At 37.5% G+C, this 14,334-nt stretch overlaps 1 protein-coding gene across 8 annotated transcripts in view; it reads right to left on the minus strand.

Annotated features, from left to right (window-relative positions):
• FBXW11 (F-box and WD repeat domain containing 11) overlaps window positions 1–14,334 on the minus strand; it is a 119,979-nt gene that overhangs the window by 72,165 nt on the left and 33,480 nt on the right. For 3 of the 8 annotated variants that reach the window (XM_019450304.2, XM_053907094.1, XM_019450307.2), the window contains one exon: window positions 10,378–10,479. The exons of the other annotated variants lie outside the window; for them this stretch is intronic. In XM_019450304.2, coding sequence (XP_019305849.1) covers window positions 10,378–10,479 — 102 coding nt within the window. Of the gene's footprint in view, window positions 1–10,377; window positions 10,480–14,334 lie in introns of those variants that run through there. 8 annotated transcript variants of the gene reach the window in all.

The following is a 14,334-nucleotide window of genomic DNA, read 5'->3' on the forward strand; positions in this document are numbered from 1 at the left end:
CAAAGTGGCTTTTTGTCTATTTGATGCACTCCTGTATACCCATCCCCTACATGAATTCCTGGCACACAACAGGAACATCATAAATATTTGTTGCTTGAAGAAAATCAAGTGAGTGATTTTTAAAACAAACAAAAAAACAAAACAAACAAAAAAAAACAAAACAAAGAGTGAGTTTTAATTTGGTCTTTGTGCTTTCCAGTTTTCTACACTGGGCATGTTATTTCTATTATATTCCAACACTGCTGAGAAGACAACAGTGCCCCCTTATCCACAGTTTTGCTTTCTGTGGTTTGAGTCACCCGCAGTCAACTGCAGTGTGAAGGCAGATGATCCTCCTCTGACATACTATCAGAAGGTCAATGGTAGCCTAGCACTACATCACAATGCTTACATCATTCACCTCACTTCATCTCATCAGGTAGGCATTCTACCATCTGATATCATCATAAGAAGGGTAAGTACAGTACAATAAGATATTCTGAGAGACCACATCCACATAACTTTTATTATAGTATATTGTTATAATTGTTCTATTTTATTATGAGTTTTTGTCACTAATCTCTTATTGTGCCTAATTTATAAATTAAACTTTATCATAGGTATATATGTATAGGAAAAAACCTAGCATACATACACAGGGTTTGATACTATCTGCAGTTTCACACATCCACTTGGGAGTCTTAGAAAGTATCCCCCAAAGATAATGGGGGAGGCTACTGTAATGTAAATTAGAATAATCTTTTTTGTGGAAGTTTGGTCGAAAGTTTAAAACCCTAAGAAAGGTCATATCCTTTGACTCAGAATTTTTCCAATGAATAATATAACTTAAGAATTAATCACAAATAGACACTAAAATTTAGTGACGTTAATGCCCGTCAACAAGAGACTGATTAAATTATTGTATGCCCACTGAATGAAACTCAGTTATTAAAAATAGAGACCTAAGGGGTGCCTGGGTGGCTCAGTCGGTTAAGTGTCAGACTTTGGCTCAGGTGGTGATCTCACGATTCATGAGTTTGAGCCCCATATCGGGCTCTCTGCTGTCAATGCAGAGCCAGCTTCAGATCCTCTGTCCCCCTCTCTCTCTGCCCCTCCCCCGCTTGCATTTGTTCTCTCTCTCAAAAATAAACATTTAAAAAAATTTTTTAAATAGAGACCTAAATATACTAATATGAGCCATACCGATAAAAATCAGGTTATAATTCAGTATATAAAGTACGGGCCTATACATAAAGAAACAATAAGTACGTGTGTGTGTGTGTGTGTGTGTGTGTATAAAATTCCAGAAAGAAAGAGAGAGCCAAGAAGAAAAAACAAAGGTTGGACACAAAAATGAAGTGGGATTATGGTAAATGGTTTATTTTGTTTTCTCTTCTCTAAAATTTTTGCAGAAGTTGAATATAAATCAATAGAAATACATAAAAACAGCATTTTTACAAGCAACGTAACAAATGTCTGTTGCATGAGGCTTTAAGATATCATTTTTATTGAAACAAGTAAAAAGACATTTTCTAATGTGGTCTGAGTCTCATCTGCTCACTTCCCTATCCTCAAAACTATACTGTTAAGCCTTATCATCATGCACTCTGTTTTAGAAACCACAAATTAAATTATTAGATGTAGCTTTAATTTTCCCATAGCAGAGGCTCTCCTCCACAGGAAATGTGATTTCTTTAGTGCTAGTACTACATGTGAGGCATTGTGATGTGACAACTTTCTCCCAAATATGAATTTACTTGCTGCTCTTCTGATGCTTCCAAGTCTTAGATCATCAAGTCACCCTCACTGTTTTCCGAAAATATGACATGGAAATGATGAGAAACATCCAACCAAAAATTTCAATTCATAGTAAGAATAGAGAAAAATCACTCTTCTAGAAAAATGTTAGAATGAAATCTTTCTGTTTGGCATTGGACTTTCAAAGCCTATCATCATTAACAAAATACTGAAACTAGCATTAATATGTAAAGGATGGCATGATACAGCACAAGGACCACAGAGGTTGATAACCGATGATGATACTTAGGGAAGGAAAAAACAACAAAAGCTTGAAAGAGACTTCTGTGAGTGAGCATCATGGGATACAAGGAAGTGAAACATGAGCATATGATTTCAAATCAATGGGAAAAAGCGAGATCAGTAAACTGCATATGGAAAACAGACTGGCCATTTAGAAAGAATGTGGATCCCTAATTTACAGCATATACCAAAATAAATTACACAGCAACTCAAAGATTTAAATGTAGAACAGAAAGCCATAAATCACTGGAGGAACAGTAACGGACAGGAATAAGTATGACTACATAAAAAGGAAAACTTCCTTTCGAAATTTTCTTCAAAGTAAAAAGCATTATGAACAAAACTGACAGGCAAATATCCAACTAGGGAAAATATGCAATAAATGAGTTACTCTAACACATAAAAAGAATTCCTACAAATCAGATTTTTAAAAAATAAAACCATCAATAGAAAAAATGGAGGAAAGGTATGAAGAGACAACTCACAAAACAAGAAACAGAGATGTCCAATAAATAAATATGCATTTACATATATTCCATCTCACTAACAAGCAAATAAATGTACATTACTACAACATATTAACATATTAATCCATCAAAATAGCGAAGAAATACAAAATTAAAATATCCAATGTCATCTAGGGCATATGAAAAGGGAATCTCTCTTCTCATCCACTCCTTTTAGGAGTATAATTTGACCCAGCCTCTCAAAAGTACAATTTAGCCACCTAAAGTATTTTCAAGTATACACTCTTACCTAGGAGATTATTACAAAAATATACAAAAAGTTAGCTACAATGAGGTTCTATTCAACATTACTTCAAATGTCTTAAAAACTAGAGGCAGTCTTGATGCAGATAGGATAGACTTTTCAAACCAATAATATTAAATGGAATATTATGCAGGGATTTAATTTTTTAACTTTTTTTAAGTTTATTTTGAGAGAGAGCAGGGGAGGGGCAGAGAAAGGGTGGGGGAGAGAGAGAGAGAGAGAGAGAGAGAGAGAGAGAGAGAGAGAGAGAGAGACACTGACTCCCAAGCAGGGAGTCTGTCAGCACAGAGCCTGACATGGCACTTGAATCCATGAACCGTGAGATGATGACCTGAGCAAAAGTGAAGAGTCAAGACACTTAACCGGGTGAGCCACCCAGGAGCCCTTTATGCAGTGATTTTAAATGACAGCAGAAAGTTCATGTTACTATTTGCCACTTTCTATTACTGGTTTAATTTTAAACAATAATAAGTTACTTTAAATAAAAATTTAAAAGTAAAGCTTAAACATTTTTGTGATGATATCCATAGTTTATGGCAATGACTGGACTATAAAATGGTCCAACCTTCATTAAAACAATTTAGCCATATGGGGCACCTGGGTGGTTCAGTCGGTTAAGCATCTGACTTTGGCTCAGGACATGATCTCACAGTTCGTGGGTTTGAGCCCCACGTCGGGTTCTGTGCTGACAGCTCAGAGTCTGGAGCCTGCTTCGGATTCTGTGCATCCCTCTCTCTCTGCCCCTCCCCTGCTTGTTTTCTTTCTCTCTTTCTCTCTGCCTCTCTCTCTCTCTCTCTCTCAAAAATGAATAAACATTAAAAAAAATTTTTTTAATTAAAAAAAAAGTTTAGCCATACCTTTCAAAATAAAGCACTGCCTACTTTGTGATAAACCACTTAAGTTTTCTGCACTTTGCTATACATGTGTTCTAACTCAAAAAAGAATAAAAAAACTATACTCTCCTTTCTCCCCAACCCTACCAAATCTGTGAATGATAAAAGTACCACTGGTGAAAAAGTTATTTAGACTTCATAAATCTGGAACATGTCTGTAATACAATGTTAAGTAAATAAAGGAAGTTAACGAAGGTACAGTGTGAGCCCACTTTCCCTAAACCCCTTAATTATAGTGCTACATATCCTCAGATGAATGACAACAACAACAACAACAAAACAAAACAAATACACAGTGGCAGACAACAAACTGTAAACATCTAGGTGTGGCATTTGGGGGATATTGGAAGGGAGATATTATTAAACTTTTCTATATACAGATAATTGAATTAACAATAAAACACTGATATTCTTTGATCAAGCAATTGTACTTCTAGGAGTTCCTTCTATAGACATAATCACTTAAGTCTAAGATATATGTTCAATAAAATTAGTAAAGTGCTATGATACAAAAAAACTGAAGTCTAAAGTTCCTTCAGTAGGGAATTGGCCAAATTTTGTTTTCAATGATAAATGATATGATGGAACATTATTGCAGCTATAAAAAAGAAGATGTTATATGGTTTTATATACTGATAGGGAAGAATGCTCAACATATATTATTAATTGAAAAAGTTACTAATTGGGGCCCCTGGGTAGTTCAGTCAGTTCAGGGACTGACTCTTGGTTTCGTCCCAGGTCATGATCTCATGGTTCATGGAATTGAGCCCCACATCAGACTCCACACTGACGGTGCAAAGCCTACTTGGGATTGTCTCTCTCCTCTCTCTCTGTTCCTCTCTCTCTCTCTCTCTCTCTCAAAATACATAAACATTTTAACAAGTTCTTAATTGAAAAACAGTACATATAGTATGGTTCCATTTGTATTTTTTTTAAGCTTTTGTCTAAAAGGATACTGGGAAACAGATAAGTGATCCTTTGGGAAGTGAGATCTGGGGCCAAAGGAAATTTTATACACCTTTTATAACTTTCAGTATCAATCCTATTATTTTCAAGTCTATGAACCATTTTTCTAATTTTTTAAATGCTGATATGAAACAGTGATTTGTCAAACTTTTTTATCTCTTAGACCATCTTAGATTTGCTTTAAAATGCCCCAGAGGCGCCTGGGTGGCTCAGTCGGTTAAGCGGCCGACTTCGGCTCAGGTCGTGATCTCGCGGTCTGTGAGTTCGAGCCCCGCGTCGGGCTCTGTGCTGACAGCTCAGAGCCTGGAGCCTGTTTCAGATTCTGTGTCTCCCTCTCTCTGACCCTCCCCTGTTCATGCTCTGTCTCTCTCTGTCTGAAAAATAAATAAACGTTAAAAAAAATAAATAAATAAATAAATAAAAATAAAAATAAAAAATAAAATGCCCCAGAAAAAGACAAAGTTGAAGAAGAAGAAAGTTGAACCAAGAATAGCATGATTTTGAAAATTGTTCAAGGGTTGAATTGAATAGTTCTCTTTATTGTTCTGTATGTTTGGGAATTCCTACAGCAAAATCTTCACATAAAATCTTACTAAGAGCCCTGCTATATAATACAGATAAATCCAGAGCTATTCTGGGTGAGGCACAAGTAGGAGGAAGCACTGTGCTAGGCCCTCCTTTATCCCTCTAGTGACTCCAAAGTCAAACTCTGGGCTTCCATGGGACATTTAAAACACCACTCTTATAATCATTATCATCACCATAATAACAGCCTGCACAACTTGATGGTTCCTCCTTGCGTAACAGGCAGAAGGAAGACCCTAAAACAGCAACAAATGTTCTCTCTGGGTGGTGAGTTTACCAGTGGATTTTTTTTTTTTTAATAAGAGTATTTTGTAAATTTTCTTATAAAGAGAAATAAGGTGTTTTTTTTAACGTTCATAAAATATAAAAGACTCTTCCATTAAATAATCCAAAAGGTTACTCAAAGCCTTCACAGTGGCCTCAGAGTGCAACAAGATAATCAACAAGAAATGATAAAATCCCAATGCTCATTAGAAACGAGACAAAGACAGTGAGTTGGAACAGCCATGTCTGACAAACAGTCCTGAACAAAAGGAGAACACCTGACAGAAGGGGCCATATCATGTGCCTTTATCTTATTCTTACTTGCCCCGGAATGGAATCTAAGACTTATAAGACTGGAATTCGCTCTTCTTGAATAGGGAACCAGGAAGAAGCAATGAAAGATAGGGATTTTCATCCCCTCAACAACAAGCAATTACTAAGAGGTAGCTTCCTCTACTTCACAAAATCCTGTACGTAGATACATCTCCACTTTTAAGGATGAGGAAACTGAGATTCAGCTAATTTAAGTCACTTGCCTAGTGTCACAGAGCTACTGAGTAGCAGGCAGAAGACTAGAACTGAGGTTTGTCTGCTCCAGAGCCAGGATTCTTTCTACCAAGCTACAGCTCATATCTAAAAAATATCCTCTTTTGCTGGCAGCTGTAAGTTCCACCTGTAGTGTTCTTAACCCACTGTGGCTCACTATCCATACTTAAAGAAAAGAAACAAGAAAGGTAGCTGTCAAGAGGTTGTACTGATTGTCCAGCACTACCCACACTAGAGCTTGGAAGGAGGCACTACAACTTGATTCACATGATCCCTGCTGTCGATCCAAATCATCAGTCCTACCCTTGAGGAAGGCTTAGCACTAACACTCTCCCCAGCTGACAGCTCACAAATGGCATTCCCAAGAAAATCTGCCCGTCCACTACATGGAACCACTACATTCTAGGTGCGTTAGCTTTCAACTTTTGATACTGGAAATAAAGAATTTGTTCTTAAACAAATGGCAGTTGCCAAGTTAATATCACTACAGAATGGTGACTAGAGCACTGGCTTTGCAGCTATCCAGACCTACATTCATAGCCCAGTTCTGTCACTTAAATAAATGTGCAACCTTAAGCAAGTCAGTTCAGTTCAATAACTGCATATACCAAAAAGCCACCACAGAGAACTTGTGCATAAGGATTACATGAAACAACCTAGTGCCTAGAGCCTGACACATAAAAAGGAGGTGGAAAATAAATGATACACACTGTTATTAACACTAGTATTATTACTCCTGTGCCCCATTAGTCTTGGGATCTTAGCAAATACTCTACACGGTCTGAACGCTTGATTATCTGATGTAACGATCAACTGGTTCAATCTGGATACCTGAACCAACTGAGATATTGATTCAGTTCAGCTTGTTCACAGACATCCAGATATTCCAGTCCAACTGTTCTTTAAAAAAATGCTGAGAGTTAGTCCTAGTTTAAACCGGTTCACTTTTTTTTTTTTTTTTTTGGCTAACTTCATAGTTTTTTGTTTTTTTTTTTTAAACGTTTATTTATTTTTGAGACAGAGAGAGACAGAGCATGAACGGGGGAGGGTCAGAGAGAGAGGGAGACACAGAATCCGAAACAGGCTCCAGGCTCTGAGCTGTCAGCACAGAGCCCGACGCGGGGCACGAACCCACGGACCGTGAGATCATGACCTGAGCCGAAGTCAGACGCTCAATCGACTGAGCCACCCAGGCACCCCCTTCATAGTTTTATTAGACACACACTTTCTCCCTCTCTCTCTCTCTCGGACTTTATTTGTAGTTCAGTCTGGATTTTCATTCATGGGTCTGCTTACTACAGGGCACCCCATGAGAATAGGGAACAAGTCTGTATTCATCTTTATGTGTCCAGCAGCAGTACAGGCCAAGGCACATAGCAAATGCTTAGTAAATATTCTCACAGAAAAGCCATTCAGGAACCTCACTAGCTTTAAGATTCAGGAGGGCTCATTCTGGCAATAGAAATGCCATTTTTTTCACCTACAGATATCTGGCAGGTTTTCCCTTTCTGATTTTCAAATAAATAATGACGAAACAAGCCACACACCAGATAGCTCACTAGTAAAGTTTTCACAAACAAAACTAAGATGGGAAACTCTAGAAATAGTAGCATTCAAGCACCGAGGAAAGAAAAACAACTTTGGAATCAGGCAAACCTGGGGTTCAAATGCCAACTCCGCCATTTCACAGCTATGTAGTATTAACTTAGGTCCAGTCACCCATAACACCTCTGAAACTCAGTTTTCCACATCTGAAAAATGGGGATAATTACACCTACCTCACCAGGTTATCACGAAGTTAATATATGTGAAGCACCAAGTACAGTTGATGGAAAATGATCTTTATTTTTTAAACAGCTTATTGAGGTAAATGAGTGATTTTCACTTTTTCAGTCTTTGCTATCCCTTTTCTCACAAATGGCAGAAACCAGAGGGACTGTATAATGCCAAAGATAACTACTATCTTTATTTCTGCTTTTCAAAAGGTATGCTAATTCAGCCACACAGTCTAATTGGCTAAAGCTCCATCTGGCAATGGGTCTGGTGTGGTAATTTTAAGGGGGACCCTGTCATGCAACTCCAGAGCCTAGTCAACTAGGCTCTTCAGATAATGTTTCTTCCCTTCTGAGGCCTTCTTAAAATGGGTGAGCTGAGAGATGTGCCAAGTCAAGCAAGAGTCATCTTTGTGATAAACCAAAGATGTAGCATATAAGCCAAAAGGCATTCTTTGAAACCCAAACCCAAATTAAGTCAACTAAATTGTAGCACTGTTTGGAGACTGTAGGTAGAGAGCAGGAACACAGGTGTTAAATAGTAATAGGTAAAACCAGTGACTAGACAGGAAAGAAATCTTCCATGTTCATGGATACATGCTTACTTTCCATTCACAAATGGAAGAGAGTAATTATTTGCAAATTCCAATCAGCGGAGTATGTATTTCACTTTACTGTGCTGCAGATTCTCAATTATATACTTAAGAAAATAAAAACCTAAATAAACAAAATTCCCTATATATCTCTAAAGACAATATTTGCTCCATTCACATTTCAGTGAATATCATTCAATACTTCACCTTATTTCAAGATCCAGTCAAGGCAAGTTTACATTTTTTTCTCTTAAATGATTTTCACTGGGAGAGATAAGTCACAGAACTTTGAACACATTAGTGTTTCCATTTTCAACAAGGTAAGAACCAGTATTTCCTCCTACTCGCCCCACCTCCAGAGATCTCAAAATAATGTTACTAAAATATATTGAATAATGCTTCCCATTGGTCAATTACTTTTAACCGAATTCAATAAAAAGAATTTGCGCTTCAATCTGCACAACAATTCTTCCCCTACTTATATTTCTGGAAAACAACTCAATCACTCCACCAAAAATTAACTTTAACATTCAAGTAAGCATTTTCAGAAAAACAGAGACACTGTTACTACAAGGCAAATATCCATTATTTAGCACCAAGGAGAGTACATGCGACAATGTCTGCTATTTCAAGAACATTTTTGTTAAAGCTACATTGCATGCAGGGAAGCTGCTTTTCCAAAGGTAAATACACACACCACGCTGGAGCCTCACTGAAACATCCGATCCCTGGACCCTGAAGAGTTGTATTGCCTTTTTATGCACACCCCTATAACAACTGGATCTTACACTGAACTTACTCTCTAGTTAATTGTGTTAATGAGGTTCCAGTAGAGTTTTCTAAAGAAAGCAATCTGAATCAATAACCACACTAATGCTACTCAGAATGTTTGCTAGTAAGTAAATAAAATACACAATCCCAATGTGAAAGAAGTTCTCCTCCCTCCTTGCTTCCCCGCTCCATTTAGAGACTGTAAACATGAATAGAAAGATAACCTTGAGAACAGTAAAGTCATCCATGCCATCGATAATATCCCTCTAACTCATTTCCTGATTTTACAGTGTTTTCCTAAAACAGGGCACTCTCCACAGGATACCAGGAATTTCATAATGCTTTTTAAAGATATAATAAACTGTGTGGAATATGCAGTGATGAAAACTAAATATTGCTACTGAAACCATACTTAATTAAATACATGTTTCCTCTAAACAGAGTTTCCCCAATAAAGCCACAACGTTTTCTGCCTTGGCTCCCTAAGATTCCATCCCAACGAGTGCAAGAGTGCAATCCGGCCACACTGCTGCTGACAGTTTTTTTCCTGAGCAACCCTCCCCACCCCCAAAAAAGTTTTACTTTTATCTGTGGAATTCTCTGCCAGCCTCGGCCTGGAAACCTGGGTGGACCCTGAGGACAGGTGTCAGATCTGGCCTTTGGGAGGTGGCCCAAACCGACAGTTATTGGCAGCATAAAGCTGTGACCTTCAATGAACTTCAATTTGAGGTTTTATACAATTAGGGATTCCCTCCCCACTCCTTTTTTGAAGGAGGGAGTGAAAGCATGCCAAAAGATGAGTTTCAAAATAGAAAAATCAGCACTTGAATTATGAAACCCTCCCAACTCAACAAAGAACTGTTAAAAGTAGCCAAATGGAAATTATCAGGGTTTTGTGGGCACATGCACAACTATTAAACATAAGAATCAGAACTTCAAGGTAGGGAGGAGGGGAGAATAAAAAGCAGGAGCAGAAAAAGAGGAGTAGAACAGGGCCCAGCCAAAGACCCATTTTCTCAGAAGGGCCCCTCTTGGTACTAAACTCCTTCATGGGGGGCACCCAGGCTGGAGAAAAGCAGAGGGTTACACAGAACATTTAGCAGACTTAACATTGGATTAAACACACTACTGCAAGTTTCAACAAATGTTCATGGCATACGTAAAAAACACATTTACAACAAGAAAGAAGAGAGGCACCTGGAGACATCTGACACTGGGCATGCTCTGCAGGCAACTCAGTGCGCACATGCTCTCTACCAGGTTGGCGCAGCCTAGCCACAAAGACCTTGGCACAGAACACTGCAGGATGACAAAAAGGAAGGAAGAGAAGAAGCAGTTAGAGGCCGCAACAAATCACTCCTTCACACAGGCAACTTGAATGTTAGTCGGGCAGGGGATGCACCCGTGGCAGTTTGGAGGTCAGGGGTGGTGGTCCTAGACAACTTACTGAAACCCTGGGAGAGGGCCCACTTTCTGTCCTACAGAAAGGAGGTTTCTGCTGCCAACCGCGAATTCCTCAGGACACAGTGAACAGAATCAAGAGGGAGAGAGAGAATGTTTAAATGGAAACCCACTAGAGGGAATTGTGAAAGTTGAGCGCACAAGATTAGGGGTGAGATTGTGACTATAACTTCATAAAAGTAACGGTTTCTAGTCTGCGTCATAGAATTATAACTCCCATCATTACCATCACTTACTATGTGCCTGGGACTTTAAACGTGTTTTCTAATTCCCACACCACAGTAAAGAAACTGAGGCTCAGAGGTTAAATCATTTGCACAAGGACACACAGCAAAGGAGTGGAAAGCCAGAATTTCAAATCTTCGTTTGTCTGCTATTAAACCCACATGAATTCTACAAGACTATGATGCTTCTATTGTAAAATCACCTAAATTTTTATCATGTAGATACAGTTTTGCACTTCCCTAAATAAAAATCACAGGACATCTACAGACATAAGGCAAAAGGAATAAGAAAGATGAGTGATAGATTGATAGACACAGGCAATAAAAGAGCTGATTAAAAACACATCTGATTTTCAGTGACACCCACACCTCTGCCCTCCAAAGAAAAAACTTTGGAATATGATGATATTGATTTTAGACTTTGTTTACAAAGTTCATTTGACAAGTAAGAATTTAAAGGTTTGTTTCATTTACCCATTCCCATTCTCTTTCAAAAACTTGCTGGTTTTAAGGGAATTAAGAAAAAAGGGAAATATGAAAATAAATATAGGCATTGTGGCTAGTATTTTTAAGCCATTAGATTATATACTGTATTCAATAAGTACTTTTTTGGCAGATCTAAGGTCAATGAATTCACTGTGGCAAAAACAACAACCATGCAAAAAAAAAAAAAAATTTTTTTTTAACTGAAGGTGGGTGTTTGGATTCAACCAAAATACTCCAGAAGTCTTAGACTCAACATCATAAACTTGTTTACCCTAGCTATAATTAGGATGGTCAGACATCCTCATTTTCCTTGGACAGTCCAGGTTTACACTTGTTGTCCCAGAATAACTTTCATTCTCAGAAGTGTTCTGGTTTAGGAGACAAATTCTGTGGTCACCCCAATTATATTATAAACAAAGTCAGCTATGCTTGAAACCAAATAGACCTGGGCTCCTATCCAGCATCTGCCACTAACTAGCTACATCTCACCTACAATTTAGCTAGAGTATTGAGATTATTTAGAAAAGGCATTTAAAGAATACAACACCAGAGGAACCAAACAGAATAAAAACTTGAGCAGCTTTTTGGTAACAACAAAAATGCCATACATTTCCAACATGTGCCTCAACTCCAAAGTTTACCAGAGACAATACAGAAATCTATTACTGATACTACAGGCACACATTTTGTTACCCCAACCCTTTTGCAGAGTGCCACAAAAGATGCTGAATAAAATTTGTATAATAAAAATAGCTGCCATTTATCAGGTCCTTCTCATACACTAAACAGCTGACACAGTAAACCCTTACAAGAGTTTTACTCTTTTAAGGGAGGTATTATTCCATTTTACAGATGAGGAATCTGAGGATCAGCAAAGGAGCACTTAATTTACTGAAATAGCAACTTGTTCAAGGTACAAGAAAACAAGGGCTATGGGGCGTCTGGATGGCTCAGTCGGTTAAGCCTCGGACTTTGGCTCAGGTGGTGATATCAAGGTTCCTGAATTCGAGCCCCACATCAGGCTCTGTGCTGACAGCTCAGAGCCTGGGGCCTGTTTCTCTCTCTGCCCCTCCCCTGCTCACTTGCTTGCTCGCTCTCTCTCTCTCTCAAAAATAAACATTAAAAAAAAAAAGCTAACACAAGAAAACAAGGGCTAACTGGTGGCAAAATTAGGACTAGAAGTTAATCCTGCCTGACTCTAAGCAAACTCATTTTCCTTCCATTAAAACTATTCAGAGATATCTAGTAAATGCTTATTAAAAGAATACTTACATCAGCATGCATCAGAAGTAGATGGGCAGAGAAAAGACCCAGACACAATACATTTGTACACACTGCTTACATCAATTATTTAAATTAAATAAACTCAATATCCCCATAGTTTAATTTAAGTTTCCTTTTTGGAATCTTCAACCAAATCACAGAATCACTTAGATCTGAGTATACAGTTTAAGGATTACACTTGGATTCAGCAATTGATACCAAATTAACACCAAAGCTCACCAAAGCTCACCAGCAAACCAATTTTCATTTATTCCACAAAAAATAGGTTCCAGAGCTCGCAAGGTTTAATATGTATTTGACTCAAAGAGTAAAACTATGAAGGCCTAAGAATACTATACCCTGATCAGATTCTGCTAATGCCTTGGGATCCAAAACTTAAAAAAAGGTGGGGGGGGGGGGGGGGGGAAGGAGACACATTTCACATTTAATAAACCAAAGAATCACAAAGAACTGGAAGACAATTTAGTCCATACTTCCACCCATAATTTTAGAAGAAACTAAAGCCCAAAAAGAAAAATAATGATCTTCCCAAGGTTAGGAAACCGTCAAATGACCTAATACTTAAAAATGTATGGAAAACAATGTAAAGAAAATTTCCTGAGAAGTTAACTTCAAAATATTAACCATTTAGTACTGTTTTTAAAAGTTTGATATTGAAATTGTACATTCAGGGAAATATAAGGACACTTTCAAGATCTAATTTCCAAGAATTTACCTTTATAACATCTATGAAGGACATTGTGGGATACAGAGAGTAATGCCAGTATTTATTAAAGGTATTAGAACTGCTTTATTTTCACTCTTAATTACCTTGAAGCTAAGAGACCAACCACAGTGCTGAAAAAGTCTTTACTCAACAGAAAATGCCACTCTAGAAAATACACCCATTTTTAATAAGGATGTACCTGCTAGTCTAAACAAGGTTCCTCTTAAGTGTAGTGACCAAAAAGACATTGACATAATTTGAAAACAATGGATAAAACTAAAAGTTCCACATTTATCAACCTAAGAGCATTAAAATGCAGCTAGGACCACAGGAGTAACTGATTCTTGAAGATTCCAATCTAAAATTTAGGGACGTGGATAGAAACCTATGTTGACTATTACGGAATAACTATTATCTATCATTCTTCAACAGAATAAAGATTTCTTCCTGTGAGCTATATTCAAAATGTATAGACTATTGTCTTTTTTTTTTTTTTTAAGATTATTGGTTTCTCTATAAACTTAAGGAACACTATCTGATTATTAAAATATATCTCAAGAAGTTACCTTAACACTGTGGGTATTTACCGATTTTAACAAATGCTTATTGACCTACTTATTAAGCCAACAGCAATACAAACTAAGCTTCTTTCCTCTTGAGACTTTAGCCTCAAGCTCAAGAGAAACCCACTGGGTCACAATGGGAACACTTAACAGAGGCTTTTTAGGGGTAGAAAACCCCCAAGAAATGTTTGCTCTAATTTCACATTTAGCTATTTGCAATGACTAGTATACTAATTTAGGATTATCCATAAAGAATAAGAAATGATTCACAAAGTGTTCTAATATTAACAGCAAATACTCAATTAGATTGATTATATTTGCAGTTCTATAGCCAAAGAAAATAGCAGTAGTCAAGGGAACAGAGAATGTTTATTAATTTTGTCATATCCACTGTATAATCAAAAACCAAAATCAAGGGCGCCTGGGTGGC

The sequence above is a fragment of the Panthera pardus genome, unplaced genomic scaffold (genome assembly GCF_024362965.1).
Source record: "Panthera pardus isolate Hobbes unplaced genomic scaffold, ASM2436296v1 HiC_scaffold_2, whole genome shotgun sequence".
Classification (NCBI taxonomy): domain Eukaryota; kingdom Metazoa; phylum Chordata; class Mammalia; order Carnivora; family Felidae; genus Panthera; species Panthera pardus.